This window comes from Castanea sativa, chromosome 7 (assembly GCF_040712315.1).
Source record: "Castanea sativa cultivar Marrone di Chiusa Pesio chromosome 7, ASM4071231v1".
Taxonomy (NCBI): domain Eukaryota; kingdom Viridiplantae; phylum Streptophyta; class Magnoliopsida; order Fagales; family Fagaceae; genus Castanea; species Castanea sativa.
The window spans coordinates 3,395,717-3,418,340 of NC_134019.1; the positions used below are offsets into that span (position 1 = coordinate 3,395,717).

At 34.7% G+C, this 22,624-nt stretch overlaps 1 protein-coding gene and 1 pseudogene across 1 annotated transcript; one reads left to right on the forward strand and one right to left on the reverse strand.

The window, feature by feature from the left end:
- On the forward strand, window positions 1-9,960 carry LOC142643217 (uncharacterized; annotated as a pseudogene).
- A 7,997-nt stretch (window positions 9,961-17,957) lies between these two features.
- On the reverse strand, window positions 17,958-22,550 carry LOC142643218 (uncharacterized). The gene is made up of 4 exons (XM_075817759.1): window positions 21,762-22,550; window positions 21,065-21,452; window positions 19,097-19,170; window positions 17,958-18,251 (listed from the first exon to the last, which is right to left on the reverse strand). The coding sequence occupies exons 1-4, from the start codon at window positions 22,548-22,550 to the stop codon at window positions 17,958-17,960; spliced, it is 1,545 nt and encodes a 514-aa protein (XP_075673874.1).
- Window positions 22,551-22,624: the final 74 nt, after the last annotated feature.

Here is a 22,624-nt window from a genome sequence, read left to right on the forward strand (position 1 = left end):
ATGGCGATAGGGTGGTTACGGTTTTCGGAGTTCGATTATTATTGTGTGGAGACAATTACTTCAGAGCCATCGAAACCATCTCTAAGCTCTGTGGAGAAGATGATGAAAATTCAGCGTTTGTTTTTCCTCAACTCACTTTCTTAAGGTCAAAATACTAAACAATGCTCCTCCTACTTTTACTAATGATGTTATTGCTGAATTTCAGACTGTTTGGCAATTTCTATGAATAAAATGACATTTAAACTTGTTGGGTGCATTGTAAAATTGCTATCTACAGAAACTATATAATTGATGATTGTTATGCACATTTGCTAAATGCCTCTCATCAGACCTTGCTGCAGCAAAGACTTTGTTATGTATGTTGGAGGGCATGTTTTGGGCTTTGAATTGGTGTCCTAGAATCCATGAAATGCCTGATTATCTTATTAAATGTGAGGTGTGTGTGTGTGTAAATGTTGCTTTGTTGGAATTCTTTTTGGGGCATTTGTGTAAGCTTTACTTTTAATTGATACTTCTCAAAAAAAAAAAAAAAAATCTCTGCTATGATGTTTAGATAGTTTTTCCTTTTTTCTTTTTCTTTTTTTGGGCAAGTAAGAATTATTTTATTAAAGAGAAGATTGTTTATCCTAAAATGATGCTAAGAAATTTGATATTGGAATTCATCATCGACGGTTGAATGTATATTTTATAATTGGTTTTAAATATTATTAGATATTCAATTTGACTTTGGGAATTGTTAGGGAGGATTTGGGAAAAGTTTATAATTCTTACCTGATTGATACTTGAACATTGAGGAAACGTTTATCCATCTTTGATATTTACCACGAAAAAACCATTCTAGTTTTTTTTGGTAATCTTCGTTATTCTATATTATTATTCCCAGTTTCTTTAAAGAAAGCACACACACTCACATGTATGTTTGTTTGTTTGTTTGTATGTATGAATGTATGGGTTCTAAATGTTATTTGCAAAAGGCCAAATCTTTTTTTTTGGTTAGGCAGTGTGCCATTTAAGAAATTTGATGTAGTGTCATTTAGGCAATTTTTTGTGGTATTATGGGTAACAACTAAAGTGGTTAGTTGGGATAGTTAGAGGACATTGTCCTCATTAGTCCTGTTGAGCATTGTTCCACATTTATTGCTTTGTAGCAAAATTCTGTTTGCAAGAAAGAAAAATTAGATATACTGCTTTATTAGACTTTTAGATGTTGTGTGGTTTGATTTTGTGCAGAGAATTTGTGACAAATTATTTTGATTATTCACGTTAAATCATTTTTATGTGATTTCTTTCTGGTTTCTTACTTTCCAGTATATTGCGGTTGCTGCTCATCCTCCTGGGTCTTCATATCACAAGAATGGTGCCCCACTTACTACTAGAGGTGTAATTCAGATATGGTGTATTTTAAATGTCGACGTAAATGAGGAAGAGAAGCCACCTTCAATAGAAAAGTCAAAATGGGGAAATAAAAACAATGGGGCAATGAAGGATGAATCAACATTACCAAAGAGGCCTAGAGGAAGGCCTAGAAAAAATCTGATAGAAGAATCTCTTGATAATTTGGACTGCAACGGCCAGTATGTTGAAGCTCTTGGTGTTCAACTCCCAGAAGATTTATCAGAAGCACATGCTGTGGATGGGGTTTCTCGGAATGCCCAGGAACCAGCTGAACAAGAAGAACGTGGTAAAAAACAAAAAAGTTACAAGCAAGCAGCATCTGCAGGTGATCCAACACTTGAAAGTCCTGTCCAGGGAAGAAAATCGAAACAAATGAAACGAGCAGGGAGTCACAGCGATAACACAAGTTCACTGTCATTGACACGAAATGAAGACATGGGATCTTCTGTTTTGAATCATCAAATACAACACAACTCTGGACAGGAACCTGCTGCAAGTGATAATGTGTCACCCAATGGTTCCTTGGGAATTCACTCAGGCAGTTCCTTGATTTCAAAGGATGTCGCTTTGCCAAGAGTAGTATTATGCCTAGCTCATAATGGTAAGGTTGCATGGGATATCAAATGGAGGCCTTATAATGTATCTGAATTCAAATTTAAGCATCGGATGGGCTATCTTGCTGCCTTGCTGGGCAACGGATCTCTGGAAGTGTAAGAAGTCTGCTTCAGTTGTCCAGTTTCCATGTTCCTTTAATACTCTGTCTCAGCTTCTCTTGTCCATATCTGTTACGTCCTTTTTAGATGCTTTTGCAATTTCTTCTTTTCCCTTTTATTAGTTCAATTCTTTTGAAGTTGTTGGATCCTTTTCCTTGTTCGAGAATCTCGTCCCTAAGACCTTTTGTGATAGGTTTGCAATTTCTCTTTTCCCTTCTACTAACTGGACATTCAAGGATACTATTTTAATTTATGATCTATGTTATTATGAGGTTATAACTTATAGGATGTATGTAATAGCACCGATTGTCATGTTGAGGTTTCAAATATTTGCGTTTGCTCACACTGAGAATATATACTTGGTTCTGAACTAGTTTCAATATGTCAAATACTAAAAGCGACGATTACAATTGAGAAATGACAATATTACTTATCAAAAAAAAAAAAAAAATCAAGAAGTGACAATATTTTGAAATGAAATGCGTGGATAAGAAGTATATTGTGTTTGTGTAGAGGTGTCAAAAGGCGGGCATTGGTAAGTGAAAATAAAATCTAAAAAATTATCCTAGTTTGAATATCAAACTACTTTAACATTGTAAAATTGTTGTATTGCAATTTGCAACAAATTAAACTTATATTGACCGGTATCCTTTTCTGATTATGTCCACATATTACATCAATCTTCTGCACCAATTGCATGCTTCTGTAGTTCTAAAATATTTGTTACATTCTGTTATTTGTATCTTTTTTATGCCAACACTATATCTATCAATGCTGGTGGGAGGTTCTTCTTCCTCGAACAATGATAGTTCTCTATTCTTCTGTGCATCAGGAAGGTATTGATCCCCGTTTTGTAAAATTGGAGCCTGTATTTAGATGCTCAATCTTGAAATGCGGTGGCATACAGAGGTAGTGCAGTTTCTACCTTTTTTATGAATACTATGGGATTTACTGAAATTGAACAAAAAGTTATCTTGGCAATGGACTCTAGCTCAACAGGCATTTCCTCCCTCAATAAAGAATGGGGTAGAGGGTTTGTAAAACATGAAAATCTTCGTCCCTTTTTGCTACAGCCTTCAGGGAACTTGACATATTTAAATAATGTTGAAATGCATCATGTTCCTCTAACTATTTGCTACACGCGACCATCGTTGTTGACCTTGTTATTTAGTTTACTTTACAGTTTACATGATTAAAGGCTGATTTGCACTCAACTCTTGTTTTGTTATGTAGCATCCCTCTGACAATGGAGTGGTCAGCTTCACCCCCGCATGATTACCTGCTTGCTGGATGCCATGATGGAACAGTAATATTTTCATTTTAATATCTTGTTCTTTTTTTTCTTTTTTCTTTTTTGATAAGTAAGAATGATATCTATACAAAAGGCTACAGAGAAAATACATAAAAGAAAAAATAGCAACAGATTAATTACAAAAGTAAAAGCGAGCTAAGAAAAGAAGGGAGAAAATCACTAATCGTGAGTCCCCAAGCCCGAGACCAATCAAAAAGAGTTCCACTGAAAGAACCAAGCATCTGATCACCGGAACTATCCAAATCCTCAAAAGTCTGTCGATTCCGTTCCTTCCAAATACACCATAGTATGCACCACAGAACTAAATTCCAGATCTGAGACGAATGCTTCCCCAACCAATTCTTCCAGCCAAAAAGCAAATCTAGAATCGATCTAGGTATGACCCACGACAATCCAAAAGTTATAAAAACAAAGCTCTACAACCGATAAACCATCTCACAATGAAGAAGTAAGTGGTCTATTGTCTTCCCACAGTGTCGAAACATAATGCACCAGTCCACAAAATCCAAGCCCCTCAATCTCAAATTATCACCCGTTAGGATCTTATTCCAAGTTACACACCAAACGAAAAAAGAAACACGCCTAGGGACCTTAACCCTCCATATACCTTTCCAAGGAGAGACAACTGAGGGAGAATCCCGCAACTTGTTATAATATGACCAGATGTCAAAATCCCCATTAGGCTTTAACTTCCATCTCATCCGGCCTCCAACATCCATTGAAGGAGAATACTGCATTTTTTCTGCTTGGCTTCAGATTGCATCCTAGATGATATGCGTCTGTGCTTAATCAAGCTTTGGAATAATTGGGAATAAGGGAATAGGTTTTTGTTTTTGGTACAATGACATCTGGTCTGGACATTCTTGGTTTAGAACTTAAGAAGTTTGTCTTACATTAGGTTGCTTTATGGAAGCTCTGCAAGTTGTTCATCTGAAGGTAATGGGCAAATTGTAATATTGTTTCTTGGATTGGAATTATGGTGCAATATGAATTTCTCATGTGAATTTCATTTCCATTTTTTGCTCCGCAGATATGAGGCCATTGCTTTGCTTCAGTGCAGATACAGTTCCTATTACAGCATTTTCCTGGGCTCCACTTGAAAGGTAAGTGAAGCCAGAAGATGGCATTATTAAAATAAAATTTAGTTGTATTATGAAATATTCAGCTCTATGATTTTTTTTAGGCAAAATGTTAATGGTGGTGATTTTATATGGGACCCAGTAAGTCTGATTTTTTATTTTGAAGAGAATAACTTTCATCTGCAATTGTTTTTTCCTCTCTCTCTTTGTTTAGCTGTGATTTTGGTTTGTATGACCAACAACCTTATCTACAAACTGTAAAATGTTATCGTGTGATAATCTGAACTATTGTATGCATTTAATTTGAATCGAATATATCTTTTTTATTTGAGTTTGAGAATTATGAAAAAAATTCAGAAGGAATTGGCCATGGATTATTGATTATAAATCTCTATGAAATTCAAATTAAAGTCTGCTTTAATAGCAAATTTAAAATCACTTGCCTTTATTTGGCTGGTGGCTAACATCTGTGATGATGAAGACCACTGTTTTATTTGTAGAATCTATCATGCCTAAAATGGTTTTCTTATGTTGTTGACTTCAATTTTGGAGTGCATGCATTGCAACTCTTTTGAATTTATTTGAAAGTATGAAGAGAAATAGCCAAGAAATGAGAAAATATGGGTACTGGATGATTCCCCCCCACCCCCCCTTTTCTGTGGGCATGGGTTGGCTAAATTATTATTGTTGGAAAGTATAATTCACTTTCCATGTCATTGAAAACCAAATCAAGACATTGTAGAGAAAATTGTAGGATTGAGACAATCAATATGCAATTCAAGTTTAAATTGTTTTTTACTTTTGTATGTAATCCTATTATAAATATGGATTCCATTGTAATGTATTATCATGAAAAGTGTATGAGAAAATGCAGCCCTTTAGGCTCCTGTCCCGTGGTTGTGGGCCATCAAGCCAAACCACGTAATGCTCTATGTTCTCTCTATTTCTCTCTCATTGCTCCTGCTCTCACATCTCTAAATATTTTCTATTTCTCCTTTAATTTCTGCAATTATGTAATCACAATTGTTGTTATTACTGTTACTTTGCTTGATGAAAATATATAACTTGCTGTTGTTTATGATTATCAGTGTTCCAGAGATTGCAAATGTTATAGTTACTGCTGGATATGGAGGCCTAAAGTTTTGGGACTTATGGTACATATGATGCCTCTACTGTTTACATTCTCATCGATATGCGTTCAGCGGCTTTAGCCTTTTAACAGTTTTAAGCTTTGATGGTTTTGTAGCTCACATTCCTTTCATCTGAATAAAGATGCTTGGAATTGTATACAATTTAATTTATTGCACAAAAATATTTGAATATCTGAGTAAGTAGAACTTTAGTCAAATTTGTTACAAGTATCCATGATATACCTGTATGCTGTGCACTTGGGTAATAGTAAGTCCTTTTAAAGTACATAGATTGACATTCTTGAGAAGTTAAACTTCAATAAATTTCTATATACTTTGATTTGGGATCCACAAACTTTCATTGAATGATCTTGCTACGAGGGACAAAAGTTTCTTGTAACCTGAAAATTTTAGTCTCTGAATTTGTCAAACTTGCCGTTTTATATTGTGTCAGCTTGTTTTGATGATATATTTTAACGTGTCTTTATTTCCCGGGGGGAGTAATAAATGACCACAATCTGCAGCAAATTGAATCTTAATTCTTAATTATTGGTTTGGAAAGCACTCATCTAGCATTTGGTATTTAGTTCTGTTGTGCTTAATGTGGTGTATTTGGAGGGAGCAAAATTGGCGGATTTTTGAGGACATGGAAAAATCTGATGACCAGTTGCTTGCTTCTGTTAGTGGTTCTCTTTTTGACTGGTCTAAGGCTTGGAGACTCACCTCTAGTAATTCTCTCCCTTTGTTCCTTGGTTCTCTCCTTTGTAATTAGCTTTTTCTTTGTCTTTTCGTTTATTTTTCTATAATCTTTGGTCTGCCTTATGCTCTTTTTGTATGAGGTAGCTTTTTGAATATACATCTTTCTTACTTTTCAAAAAAAAAAACGTATTGATGTCTTGGTTTGATGATAAAGAGCAATTATAATGGAGCAGAGATGCCATGGTTGAAATTTTGTCATATCTATTAAAAAAAATGGAAAGTTAACGGATACCCTAACGGTATTTATTTAGGAAATATTTTCAAAAAATTTTTACAGGAAAAGAAAAAGGCAACTGATATTTTTGATAGTTTTTTATATTTCTCATGAAAGTGACATCAAATTTTCCTAAAATGGTCCATTAACAAATGCCCTAAGGCACCCCGTTAAACGGACCCTTTTAACTTGTTAACATCAGGGATATATGGTCCTTTTAGTGGGGAGGAGGTAGAAATGTCCTCATATAACCTTCTTAAGCTTCACTTCCAATATTCCATTTTGCCTGGATTTTGAAATTACAGAAATAGCCATGCTCTATGGATGATGAAATTTGAATGTGATGACTAGCAATATGCATGTCTTTGGGGAACACAGACATTATTGTGCACAAATTTATTGTTTTAATTAGTCATATGAATTATGCTTGTTGCATTTACTTCATTGCTTTGTTTTGAGTAATTAATCTTCACTTCGAGGTTCAAAGTTTTGATCGATTAGTAAGATAGGTTCTTTAGTTGATTTGACTCATTTCAGCCTCCTAGTTAGGTGACTGTCATTTTTTTATCTAGATAAGATTTCCCCCCAGTTCCTTAAATCCCTTTTTGGACCAGTATCTCAAATTTATATTTCCCAGAACTTTGGAAGTACTTAAAATTAAAAATAGAAATAATATAAAACTTTGAAGTTAAAGATTGCATTCTCGGAAACTTGATCTAATCCTGCAATGAAATTTCTTGCTTTGTGTAGGTTCCATTTATGGTATATTTTTCCATCTTGTCATGATTTTTAAGGAGATTAAGTGCTGAGATTTACAAGTCCATTTACGAAACATTGAAGCTAGGGTATCTCAAAGTTACATGGGGACTGGATAATCAGTTGGGATTAATATTTTAGAGTTTGATATGTTTAATTTATCAGTAGTGGTATAATGGTATGCCATACTCAAGCTATAACATTAAATTGTTTGCAGCGATCCATTCCGTCCTTTGTGGGACCTCAATCCTGTGCCAAGGAACATATATAGTTTAGATGTGTTATTGTATCCTTTGATGATGGAACAATGAGAATTCTCAGCTTATTTAAGGCTGCATATGATGTTCTTGTCACTGGAAAGTCCTTCAGTGGGACAAAACAATGAGGGTTGCACAGTTATTACTGTTCATCATTTGCCATCTGGAGTGTTCAAGTGTCACAACTAACAGGTAGATCCATAGGCTTTTATATGATTCTAGTAAAATTTGCTTGTATCACAGCCAGAAATGAGATTATGAGAATACATTGACTCAGTTTTCATACTTAAAACAAAGCTAGTAAACTACATCAACCTTTTCTTTTTAATATTCAAAATTATATCTGGATTAGCTCTAATGTTTCACTATTAGCAATTTGTTTCTTTGCATTTTTAATTTTGCATTCAGAAAGTATAAAAAGTGAGATTGATAGACCCTAAGAAGTTAATCTAGTACAGTCTAAATGCCAATGAGATCTAGCTCAAATGGTAAATGCTCACCTTGTAGTAAGAATTAGGTAGAGGGTGAGGTTGTAGGTTCAATACCCATTGGGTGCGTAACTTATCAATAAAAATATCTATTACAATCTGAATTGCCGCATGCATACAAAGTAAAATCTAGATTGTTAGATCCACATTTTAGTTTCTACACTCCATAGAATGTTTCCTTGTTTAAATTAAGCATCAGTTGATTGAAACTACAGAATGCATAAATCCTAATCCTTCCTTTTAAAAATGGCTTATGAATATTTCTGGATTGGCCTTTCTTGTCAAATTATTAAGCTACTCCTCAGGCAAAATAATGGATGATTAACAATGAAAATTTTATGCAAATTTGTGCAGTTATACATTGTCATCCAAAGTAAAATTTTATAGTGGATGGATGGTCATAGTTTTCACCTTTGATTATATCTCCTAAAACTCTGCATTAGGTCAATTGAACTGCTAATTTCCGGTATCAATTATTAACCAACTGTTGAATTTTGTTTTGAATGTCAGGCATGGTTGCATATTGCAGTGCAGATGGCACTGTTCTCCATTTTCAGGTCAGTTTTAGTTCCTACTATGAATCTTTTCCTTTTTCTTTTTGCTTTATTAATTGGTAAGTTATGCATGTACTAAGTGGGTCTTGAAAATGTTAAAATATGACGTTTGTTTTTTTTTGGACCAATATTTTACTTATTCTTGATAGCAGAGGGCAGAGCAATTTATTAGTTAAACTTGTCTAGTTAGAAGGTCCAACTTTTACCTGATCATGATAATAATGAAAATCAAAAAACGTTTTAATGGCTTATGTTCTAGGGACTAGGGAGTCTTTAAGCACTGTAAATTATCCACAATTCAGATAATTGTGTTCAAGAACTCATGCTTTGGCCCAATGGTTGGACACAGAGGGACCCCTTTCTAATAAATATCCTTCATTATTAGGACTAGAGACATAAAAGTGGAATATATAATAATTATATGCAGTTCTACGTTGATGCTAAGGTTTTAATAAATATGATTCTGTTGTGTTTATATTAGCTTACAAGCAAAGCAGTGGACAAAGTTTTCTCACGAAATCGGACCCCCCATTTTCTTTGTGGGTCACTAACCGAAGAGGAATCAGCTATCACAATCAACACTCCGTTACCTAATACCCCTTTCCTATTGAAGAATTCACTTAACAAAAGTGGGGACATCCCTTTATCCATGCTGGAGGTTATATCCGTGGCACAACAGGTGAAAAGAGGAAAGGATAAGATGGCAAAAGGTCCTAGCATGGATGCTCAAACTTCTTCTAATTGTCATGTCAATCTTATTGCAGCCCTTTGTTATGGCAATGACCCTGGTACAGAATCTGGACCTGAGGAAGCATTGACATATTCTAAGAGCAAAAAGAGACCAACTTGTAGAAGTGGCAATAACAGTAATCGAGAAGATGACCAAACCTTGGTATGCAGAGATGAAGAGCCATCAAAAACAGAGGGAAAAGAAAATGGAAAGATAGAAGCTCGGACTAATGAAGTTTTCCCTCTGAAAATGGTAGCAATGCATAAGGTAAGGTGGAACATGAACAAGGGTAGTGAGAGATGGCTGTGCTATGGTGGCGCGGCTGGACTTGTACGTTGTTGGGAGATTGTTTTGTCTGATTTTGATAGGAAATTGGCCATGAAGAGATGATGCAAGTCCCTAATTGTTCATGTAATCTATTCTGCGTGGGTGGATGCATGGGTTTCTTTTTTTGCTTCCCTGCACTTTCAAGTGCAACCGACCTGCCATGGAAGTGTGGAATGATTTATTTTACTATATTTAATTAAAATATAGTAAAATAAATAATTCAACATATATAGTTGTTCTTTTAAATATGATTTTATTTTCAATAGTTAGAACAGAGAGAGGGGATTTGAACCCTAGACACTAAGATGTGCTAACCAACTAAGCCACAAGACCCTTGTCTTTTAATTATGAATTTATTATACAAATTTGTATTATATCCGAACATATGTTCATCTACGGTTTTTTAACCATATATTTAAAAAAATATTTTAAAACCTTCAAATAAAAGTCATATATACTTGTTATATATATTTAGTCTCGTTACAAACATATTATTAGTAAGCTTTATACTCATTTGATGGGTTTTGAATTCACGACCTTGCTCTCTACTCAAACTCACACTCCTGAGAAGAAGCATAACATTTGAACTAAAGTTTATGAGCTCTTTAGTCTTGTTTCCACGGATTTTATTGAGCCAAGATCAATATTGTATTAAAAAAACTCAATCAACTAAAACTCTAAATTGCTTTTTTCTTGATAAAAAGTATTGTAAGTGTATTGAATCATTATTAACAATAAAATTTTGCTAATAGCTAGAGATTTTAACAAACCAATCTTTGACATGGGAGATTTTCAATGTTCGTCACTTCATTTGATTTACACACCAAATAATGTCTCTCTTTATAAATACCTAGACATTTTCATCCCAAATAAATTCATCTTTACTAAACTTTTTTGTTTTTTGCTAATAATATTTTTACTCATCGTTGTCATACAATATGCAATACGTATTGTCTCGTGTATTAAAAATTTATATTATAAGAGCATACCAAAAGTTCTTATAAATCGTGTGATACAAAGGTGTGTATCATATGTATTGGAAGATACATGAACATATGGTTGAAAATAGGTTTTTAAGTGGAATTATTGGGCTACTACTATATTCGGCCAATACAAAGATTTAGATGAAATTATTGGGCCACTAGCCTACTACTACTTTAGCCCAATAGAAAGGTCTGGCACAAAGAGTTTTATTATTATTTTTTCTTCCTAAAATCACATATTTATCTACTTTCAGATTTTATTTTCCTTGGCTCTCTCTCTCTCTCTCTCTCTCTCTCTCTCTCTCTCTCTCTCTCTCTCTCTCTCTCTCTCTCTCTCTCTCTCTCTCTCTCTCTCTCTCTCTCTCTCTCTCAGAGACAATGATAAATATGATGAGGAAATTTTTTTTATTTTGCTTTATATATTATATATTAACACATTTACATTTGATAATTTGAATATGGATGTTATAAATATATTTTCATGTTTTGTCTGTCCTCTCAAATATTATAGCATAAGTGATCATTAAGGTAATAATTAGTTGCACATGTTCCAATTTTATAATAAATATAACATTTAAATATATATATTTTTCAAAAATGTTATATAGTATTAGTGTATTTTACGAAACATGATACAATCAGATATACAATATATAAAAATGACAAATGATTTGCGATATAATTCATATTTTGACAATTATGCATTTACTTCTATTAATATTTGACAGTTATGCATTTAATAATAATGATAAAAAATAAAAAAAAGATAAAATCCTATTTAAGATTATTATGTAATAACAAATTAAGTGAATTAGCTATCATCATCATTAAAAAAAAAAAAAAAAAAAAAGGAGAGAGATGTTAACAAAAACTAAATTAGTAATTTGCATCTTAAAAATTAAAAAGAATTATTTTTAAATAAGAAAATCTATTATATAGAAAGTTAAATATAAAATCTGTGTGCTCAAAGCTCAACTCTTCCTTAGAAAGTTCTGTTTTTTTAGCTGATGGATCAAATGGGCCGAAATTCCAATGAAAAAGTGGGCAGACATATGCAAACCAAGAGGTAAAGGTGGTCTACTAGGACTAAGGAGGATGAGGAATTTCAACAATGCTTTGCTTGCAAAATTGGGAAGGGAATGTCTTGACAGAAACTTTTACTCAATCCCAAAAGCAAATTCCATCTTCTGCCTGTGGAAGCACATTTGTGATAGTAGGAATCTCATCAAGAGAGCAAGCTGTGATCTCACTACAATTTAGTAGTTGTGGTAAACAAATACTACAAATATTTTTGGTGTGGTTTTGCCTGAACCAAAAGAAACATAGATTCTACTACCCTAGTAACAATGCCCATGTCTATTCAATGGAATGAAACATCTTCAAAACACCAATTATCAAGTCTTTCATCCTCAACCTCATATTATTTAGGAAAAGTTACATTTTAAAATCCTAAAGTTTTAAAAGTAATAAATTAAACTCCTAGGTTTTAAAAAATAACAAATTAAACACTATAGGAGGAACTTCCAGTGCTGTTACAGAATGCAAAGCCAGCACATTTAGATGCAACTGACATACCAAATTTAGGTAACTTACAAATATTTTCCCTTGAAAATGGTGATCATTGCTGACTTCATTTTAATTGAGATTAAGGCTTAGGTGGGTTGAGTTAAATATTTAGCAAGGGCAATTTAGACGTAGCAGTCAAGTTTTTTTTTTTTTTTAGACTGGATGAACAATTCCAAGGATTTTGGGATACAACAATATAAAATGGTTTCAAATCTGACAAGAAAGGAAAATAATTCATTTGAATGCTCTTTTTTTCCTTTTTGGATTGAAAATAGAACACCGTATGGAAGCAGATTTATATAAACGAGTCAATTTTCTTAACAGATATCTAGGCTTGATGTCAGTTTTACATTTGTCACATAGAGAAAGATTGATTCATCCTTTCTTGAGAACAGAGTAATTGAGTACACCTTGTGCAAATAAAAGCTCAAATCTCCAACTTTTATGATAAGATAACTTGCAACTTTTGTCTAGACAATCCTGCAAAGAATAAATGGGATTTGTTGCCATAAAAAGATCACGAGTGCGTAAATATTGCAACAAGTACATCATCAACATTTCTTATAAATTTGTGCATAGATAGGAGGGTGTGTTGAATGAGAGAGGTGTTGTTTTGCTGGAAAAATAACACATCTATTACGCTTCCCACCATATTAACCCACAATTGGAATATTCACTATCAATACTTTTCCTTCCCACTGTAGATTTATCATGATCAGGGATGTCAAACCTGTATTTCAATTTTTTTTCCAAAGATTTTATTGATTGTATCTTTCTTGTTGCTCACACAGACCACTTAAAAATATAAATTATAAACAGATGGGACTTATACTTGGGATATACGAATTCAGGCATGTGATAGACATAAGTACCATGATGGCCCTCCTTACCGAGATTGTGCACCATTTAGTTTGAAGCAGTTATATCATTACGAAGGTTTTTTTTTCTTTTGGAACCCCTTGAGGTTTTAGATACAGATGAAAATAGTGGACAGAATGAAAAGAAAATCGCATATGATAATATATTGTTCTACAATCACAACCACCTTTCTTTATCAGTGTCACTCTTAAAATGCATTAAAGAAAATCGTTCAATTGATGAAATAATCTCTTAAACAAAATAAAAATGTAAAGAAAGATTTCCCAACCATTCAGTAATTTCATCATTTGTTCTTATGTGAATAAATGATAAGAACTGTGCATTATTGGGTGTGCTACTCTTTTATAAATTGCATATAATTTACTGTATAAAGTTCAGAATACATTTAGGCCCGAAGAGGTTCTAAAATAAAAAGATGTGATTAGTATTTCACTATTTTCCCTCTTCCAATTACCCTGGTTCAATTTCATCTCTTACTACAAATTTGAAATATAACAGGTTCAATAGCATTTCAGCATCCTCCTCTTTTTGATATCTCTAGTTATATCTTATCACTCACAACAAACATTAAATACACTTGACCTAATAAAAGACAGTCAACCATTAAGCAAGTATTTGTATTAATAATTCATTCATTCTTAAATTTGATAGAAGAAAGAATTTATAATAAGTTTAAAACAGACCCAACAAAATCTCATGTTGCACCCTTCAAAAGAGTAGAAGTTCTAACTAGTACGCCAAGATGCAACTTTGTAGTTATCATTAGCAACTTCTCTTAGCATGAAGAAATCTAAATTCTATCTAATCAAAGAACCACATTATAAAAACGTTAGAGTCTGTATTCCCCCTTGAAAATTCAAATAAACTTTGTGAGACCCCCTTTTAATGTATTATTGTGAGAACACAAGAAATGTCTCGTGCATGCTCAAATTGTACATCTCGGTTTCCATAGCAAAGAACAGGTAAACATCTCACAATTTCAATCTCAGCAAAAAATAGTATGCACCATCTTCTGAAGTAATACATAGCAGAAAAGTAACATCCATATGGTCTTAACCTAATTCAAGTGTAGTGTAGAAAAAGGTTACCAAACAAACATTTTATCAAACCAATCTTTTATATTGTCAATACTTCCACAGGCTGACAAAACAACATTTTATGAATAGCCGAAAAAGCTGCTACCCACCACCAAAGAGCCCAAAGAACATTTCTTCAAACATCTTGTGTCCAATAGCTCACCCATGGTTCAAAACTAAAAACACAAGACCATATTCAATATCATGCCTTGAGAATAAAATGGCCCATATAACAGTCAATACAGTATTTTACAGAAGGAGGAAAAAAGGGTCCCAAAATAAATAAGGCTAGCATCTTGTAACATTTTGTGCTTGATTAGGACACATTCTAAATACCAAGTCATTACAAAACAAGCTAACATGAGAAGCTCTTCAACACAACTCAATTACAGACTTTGAGTAACAAGGGAAAATTTTCTCATTTTAAAAATTCCAGAAAACTTGGTCTCTTTTTTTATTTAAAGCAAAAATTACAAATGCCATTAGAGAAACTTAGATGGTCTTCTGATAGCTTCTTGTGCTGTATATAACAAGAGTGCATGAATAAGATGTATCTACAAGGCCAAAGTACACAAACATAATTCTTCTTTCATTGAGAACTTCCCATTAGCTAGTCCTCCTGTATGCACTCATTTTCTGAAGTTCAAATTTATCATGCTTCTGACGATTGTCCCTCCTACCTCTCAAATTCTTAAGTTGTGCAAGTCCAATCTTGGTACATACAAAACTGGGAAGTCCAACTTCTCAACAGCTTTCCTACCTGATCATCTCAATCCAATATCTTGGTTCTAGTTGAAATTGCTTTACAATTTTTATAAAAGGCTCTATCAAATAAGCAAACTCTTCTCTTGCTTCTTCCAAATCATAACAAGCTGTTTGCCCCATATTGTTGCATAGGATAAAAGTATTTTTCCTTTCTCGAGTTCTCATTAAAAAGAGGTGTTGGTTTGGACCAAAAGGACTATCTTTTTTGCCAACTTTACAGGATACATTTCATGAGTATCAACCTCATAAATTGATCAGCTTTCCTACCTGATCATCTCAATCCAATATCTTGGTTCTAGTTGAGATTGCTTTACAATTTTTATAAAAGGCTCTATCAAATAAGCAAACTCTTCTCTTGCTTCTTCCAAATCATAACAAGCTGTTTGCCCCATATTGTTGCATAGGATAAAAGTATTTTTCCTTTCTCGAGTTCTCATTAAAAAGAGGTGTTGGTTTGGACCAAAAGGACTATCTTTTTTGCCAACTTTACAGGATACATTTCATGAGTATCAACCTCATAAATTGATATTTCAATAAAATGCCATTCTTTTAGAGCTTTATGGCTATCCTTATTCATGTTAACTAAAATATACTTAAACTCCTTGAAAGTGAAATCTTGAGGCTATCCCAACAAATATGATCTGTTGTAAGTTTAATATAATCCTAAATGGCCAAGAATTACTACTTTCTGACAAACTGATACAAACTTCCTTACCACTGTTACTACAACCATCTTCTCCTACGCCACTTCCTACCCTCCATTTTCTTCATCATGGAAATGAAATAGAAGTAAAGTAAGAGAGAGAAGGGTATGGAAAATGCTAAATCATTCAAAGACAATACTGATTTAGTGGATGTGAGTTTACATTAAGTCCATCAATAAAATGCTATATCAGTCAAATACAACACTGACTGTCTGGGGCTATGCTCTGAAATTTATCTAAAGAGATTAAAAGCCATTGAGCTTTAAAATATCCAATAAAAAAAAAAAAGTATGACACTACATTGATTTTTTTAATCAAAGTAAATTTTTATTTTGTAGATCTCAAGCTACTCAATTTTCAAATAATGTAATCATCACTTGGAATGAAAAAAATACCCATAGCTTGGGATACATGTATATAGAGTTTGTCATCACAATACCAAGCATCTTTTGGAAATGCTTCTGCAAGTGACTGAAAACTTTTTGCACTAAGGTTCTCATCCCTTGCAACTAGAGAAAGATAACCATGTACTAATTTTCCAATGGAAAATAGGTGTAAATTTGCTTGGAACAAAAGAAACATAAGATTCTACTGCCCTAATAACAATGCCCACATGATAGCCATTATCATTGGTTCCATAATTCTTAACCAAAAGATTTGGAACATGTCTATTTTTTTTTATAAGTAATAATTCAACAAGTGCACCGGGAGTATACTAGCTGATAGTTAAGGGATAATTCTAAAATTATAATAATCAATAAGGTCAAATAAATTTGAAAGGAAAAACCTCCCTGAAGCTTTCATCCACTCAAGCAGAGTCTTTATGAAATGCTCTTTTAACTCTAACAATGTCTGTTTCACAGCCTTCACAGCTCCTTGCATTTCTTTCCCAACAAATGCACCATGTCAAGTAGTGAGGAATGGCTTCCAATATTGCATAGTTATGACGTCTTCCTAAGTGACCTTGCCAACAAGCTAGTAAGTCAACCTCCTAGGCATCACCCACTGGATCCCAAACATAGCAAATACCATATATATCCCACTGTTCTCTTACAATAGGACAATGCAACAAAAGATGATCCACTATCTCCTTGTCTTTCTTGCACATACAACACCACCTTACCAAAATAATGTTACGTTTACTTAAGTTCTCCGCAGTTGAGATATTACCCAAAGCAGCAACCCAAATGGAAAAAGTCACCTTAGTGGGTACTTTGTGCTTCCAGAAGCTTTTCCAAGGGAATTTTCAGCTTCAGAGGGGGCTAAAACTCTATAATAATATGATCTAACTTCAAACTCTTCGTGAGTAGATGGCCTCCAACATAATTTATCCACTCCCACTCCATCCACTTTAGATGAATACAAAAGATCCAAGAAAATAGAGAGAGATTTCAATTTCCAATCCTGAATCGCTTGAGAATAATTTTGCTCCCTATGAATTGAACCATCTCTGACCTGCAATTGTTCAGCTCTGTAGCTTCCTTGTTTCAAGCAAGACGACACAAGTCAGGAAAAGACCCTTTGAGGGTAGTTTCACCACACCGAATATCCAACCAAAATTTTATATTAGTACCATCTCCCACCTTGTATTTGATATGCGAAGAAAATTTGTCCCACTCACGTTGTATGTATTTCCAAAGACTCACCCCATAAGCCTCTTGAGCAGCCTTCATGCTCCAACCACCCCCCATTGAGACATACTTTAGATCTATCACACGTCTACATAAAGCTTCCCTTTCTGAGCCAAACCTCCATAATCATTTCCCTAATAGGGCTTCATTGAATAATCTGATCTTCCTAATAGCCAACCCACTATCTGATATGATAAACACAGTTTATTCCAATTCTCGAAATGGAATTTGGATTCTCCCCTAATCCAATCCAAATAAAATCACACTGTAATCTCTCGATGCGTAGGGCTACATCTGCAGGAATAGGTAATAGAGATAGGAAATACGTTGGTAAATTAGAGTGTACTTTTATGAAGGGTTACTTTACCTCCCTTAGATAAGTACATGTGTGTCCACCCTGCTAATCGTCTCTCCATCTTTTCCAAATCATCATTCCAAATGGACTTCTATTTAAATTTAGCACCCAATGGTAATCCCAAGCATTTCATTGGAAAACTTGCTGTTTCACACCCCCAAGATATTATCTAGAGCCTCCAAGTTCAACACAGCCCCAACTGGGACCAAATCATATTTTCCCAACTTACCTTTCAGCCTAGATATAACTTCAAACCAGTTAAAAAGAAATTACAAATGCCAAATTCATCCAGGATCTTTTTCACAAAATATCAGAGTGTCGTCTGCAAACAGTAAATGAGAAATCAAAAGATTATTCCTCCCTTCCCTGCCCATTGAGAAACCCACTGCTTTCTCCATCATTTTGCTCAAAGCTTCCATAACAAGAACAAAGAGCAATAGGGATAATGGATCACCTTGACAAATCCTTCTGGAGCTTCCAAAAAGACTATGCGGACTTCCATTTACCAATAGGGAAAAGTGCACTGCTGAAATGCAAAAATAAATCCGATTCCTCCACTTATCAAAAAAGCCGCATCTCTGCAAAAGAAAGAGAAGAAATCCCCAATATAAATGATCATATGCTTTCTCTAAATCCAATTTACACAACACTCTCGGAATTCCTACCTTTAGTCTGCTATCTAAGCATTCATTAGTTTAACGCAACATCTAAACTTTGTCTATCCTAAACAAATGCATTTTGCAATCCTAAAATTATTTTTCCCAACATCATTTGCAGTCTTTAGGTTAGAACTTTAGCAATAAGCTTGTAGACTCCACCTATTAAACTAATGAGACTAAAATCCTTCTCCTCCATAGCTTTTGAGTTCTGATAAGAACTTCAGAGTTCAATAAGAACGATGAATGTTGCATTTAGACTCTTTTCAAATTGCCCATACCCATGAAACTCCCTGAAAACAGCCAGAATATCACGTTTCACTATCACCATTTGGTCCCAAGGCTTTATCACCATTGGAGCCCTTCACTGCATTGAATGTCATGCAGCCAAGGCCAAGGCACGCTGCCAAGGCCAAGGCAGCCTCTCATGGGCAAGCAGCCAAGGCCAAGGCAGCCCCATGGGCATGCTGCCAAGGCCAAGGCACGCTACCAAAGCCAAGGCAGCCTCTCATAGGCAAGCAGCCAAGGCCAAGGCAGCTCCATGGGCATGTTGCCAAGGCCAAGGCAGCCTCTCATGGGCAAGCATCCTCCTCAAAAGTTCTATCTAACCAATCAGCCCATCTAGAAGTGAATGTCAATAAACATCCTCTTTGAATCATTTTCATAAAACCCAGAAATATGCTCCCTAAGCATCTTGATTAGAAGCGAGACTGCCATTAATAAGAATCCAATTCATTGAATTCAAAAATCAATTGATTCTTCTTTACAATCATATGGCCAAACTCCTCTTCATTCCACTTCTGTAAATCCTCTTCCAAGGCTAAAGATTTGGAACATGACACTGCTCCAACATAGAAGCAATATTCAATAACTCAGAATTGAAGTTTATCCTTAAACCAACCTTGAGAAGGTGCAAGTCCCAGTCATTAATTTCCCAAAGGACATTACATTACATTCCAACTTCTTGTCCCCCCTCGCCCTATCTTATCAGAAACGATTCGCTAAAGATTCTCTATCAATGGAACTAGCCTACAAGACAGGCAAAGCCACCCTTAAAGGCTGATCTCCGTGCCAATGGTCACTTCAGAACTATCATAGCCAACATCAAAATTAATTTTCTGTAGAAATTTGTCATATTTATCCTAGTGCTTTTCCACATACTACATCCATGTCTGGGGAGTGGTGGGGGATATACTAGATATCTGGAGGTTACCTAGCTTAGTTGCTTTGCTTGATTTAATGTAGCAACCTTATCACATAGATGCCAGTCTTGACCATTAACTCTAGATGTCACTAACAGAATCTATTACGCCAGTTGTGGATCTAAAACCATACTGTCAAAAGGCAATAGCAAGAAATTTTTTATTTTTATTTTTTCTAAACTTCAATGCCTTTGATGTAAGAATATGAGTGAATAATATGACTACTACTAAAATCTTAGACAACACCGCCAACAGTACATTCTCTTTTAGTTACAATCCATCTACAATTTATCAGTGTCTTATTGTTCTATATTTTATATATTACAAATTTGTTTCTTAAAAAAAATAGTAAATCTCTGCACATACATAAATAGTAGACCTTTTGTTTTTCTTCCACTTTTTTTTGGGGGGGGGGGGGGAGGTGTTGAACAAGTGAGCTATTTGACATGTAAAATTCTAGATAATAATACAAAATGGATAATTTAAAAGCCAATTAGACTTGTAATACATTTTATTGGCGCTAAGTTCTATGACTCCATAGCCTACAATAACTTGCATTCAGATTTAAATCCACCTTCACCTAACCATCCTCCCATTGTTCTAACAATCTTTTTTTAAGTTTCTTACATATAAGATATTAGTGAAGAAATGGTGGGAAAGAAAAGAACAATTTTGTGGAAGTATCTACCTAACACTAATATTGAGCTATAACTCATAAATAAATTCTAATACCTTCTACGAGTATGCAAAGCTTTCCTTGAAATATCCAAGCTATTATAGCATCCAAACTTGAAGGACTGTGCCAAGTATAAACACTTGAGAAGTCAAATATAGCTCTTGTTCTCTGTCATTCTTGTGCTGATCAGCCACATTAATAAGATCCAGGATAAGTCCTTTCTATTCCCTCTACAAAGCATTTCAATTCAAGTGATACCGATCATATTATTTCCCATTGTTCATAAAATTCCTCTATCTTAGACCTTTTCATCAAAGAAGAACCCTCCATCTCTTAAGTGCTAACATCCTAAGCTAGATGATGGACAGTGTATGACCCATTATAGTTATCACAAAGATTCAACTTGAAAAAACATAATTTTTGACTTAAGCACTCTCTAATTTCAGCCTTGATTGTTGTGATAAAACAAGGTTATAAAATGAATTCATGAGCTGCACTACTATGAAGCAAAAGACTGAATTGATTAATAAATTTGGCAACACAAATAAGCTTTCTCAAAAGGGGGGAAAATAAAATGAAAGTTCCCCCTAAACTACACAAATGGACTGCCATAATAACACATTAGATTCAACAACAAAGAACTAAGGCTAAACCCAAATTGAAAATAAACAAATAAAAATTAAAACAACATCTGTCTTTCTATAAACAATTATCATGAATGCTAAATTACAGTGGGCACTTTGATAGACCATTGTGTCATTGAGGGTTGTCTTTACAATCAAATTAAGGTGTAGCATCTCTAAATAGAAAGCTATTTTATGGGTTTCTTTTGACATTTGGGTTTTTCTTAAGAATACATTTGGAATGAGCAGGATAACTGCAATCTTCACAGTAGTAGAACCATTGCTTGGGATCTCGTTCTTCTTCACAGATGTCACAGTAATATTCGCCGGAGTCATCTTCAGGAGTACAATGTAGAGTGAAGGGATGCTCATGTTGGTTGTACCATGCGGTTTGTGGTACTGTAGCACATTTGAAGTCTAGAACAAATTCACAAGTGGTACAACGGAACACTCTGTAATTTTCAGAACCACAAATACTACACTTCTGTTCATAGTTTGTGATTGAAAGGTAAAGAGGATGCTTATGACAAGCATGAGTAAGGGTGTTTGAGATCAAACTACAATGAAAATCGGCCACATAGAAGTAGCATTTAGAACACTTATAGTATAAGCCATTGCATATCTGCCAACAGGCATAACAATGACTAAATCCTTTGCTATAAGTGAGGGTGAGTAGGTGTTGATGAAGTGGGTGTTGTTTTATTTTGGGTAATTTAGTACAAGATATATGAAGAAAGAAGCTACAATTGACACAACTATAAAAAGATGGAGTGAGAATAGCTCGTACGCACCCGTCGCAAATTTTGTTATTTGGAACCTCATCAGTAAGCTTTAAGTGATGCTCATGGCTGAAGTGTTCGATTTCTGTGGCAATTTCAATTTCGTCCTCCCCCACAGCAGTTTTTATGACTTTGCAAATTTATGAGTCAACGAATTGATGGAGCTTTGAATCTTCATTTTCCAGCATAGCTTTTGACTCGGCGGACTCCTCCTCTTTAAATTCCAGCAAATTTATGTCCTCCCTGTTTCCCCCGCTCATAGCACAATGGAGATGGGCAGCGAAATCGCATCTGGAGCAATAGTAAAGGCCATAGTTTGTGTCCACTTTTAGAAAACAGAGTTGACATAATTGGGAGTTGGATTGATGGAGTTCAAGAGAATGGATGAGGTTGAGCAGGTGATTGTGCCGTATGACTTTGAGTCTGCCTGGGAAGCCATCACATCTTCTATGAATCAAGAAACCACAAGGGGTACACACATAGGGCATACCCTTGTCTTCTTTGCCACAAAGGTCACAAGTGAACATCATCCACCTCCATAAGGGAATCAATGGGTGGTGGTGGACTTCAGATGCTTCCGTGGCGGGCGCTAAAGAACCACATTTGATGTGAAGCTTAAAGTTGCATCGGTAACAAAAATAACAGTATCCCCAACGTTTTTCTTTGCAGACATCACAATTGCTCTTTTCTCCCTCAGGATGATCTGTCTCTTCATCAAAGAGAATAAGAGGATGTAATGGGTGCAAGGGATGGTGCAGCAACCCAAGGGGTAGTTCCGCACATGATTTATGATGCCTGTAGTCGTAGTCTCTGCATTCTTTACAACTATAGCTAGGACCCAATATTGGTTCTCTGCACCCAAGACAAATTTTGCCGTAAATTCTGTCTTCGTTGAAGACCAACGGATGCTCCGGATGAATAAAATGTTGAAGCTGCTTCATCTTCTAATGACATACACAGACACAATAAAACAAACAGAGAGAGAGAGACAGAGAGAAGCGCACATTAGATATTT

Excerpts from the sequence above, each read along its gene's own strand:
- LOC142643218 (XM_075817759.1), bottom strand. The coding sequence starts at position 22,550 with ATGAAGCAGCTTCAACATTTTATTCATCCGGAGCATCCGTTGGTCTTC. Across the intron at positions 21,453-21,761 it reads ATTCAAAGCTCCATCAATTC|ATATGCAATGGCTTATACTA; the intron begins GTTGACTCATAA and ends GCCTGTTGGCAG. Across the intron at positions 18,252-19,096 it reads AGGAGTTTGGCCATATGATT|AGATGCGGCTTTTTTGATAA; the intron begins GTAAAGAAGAAT and ends TTTCTTTTGCAG.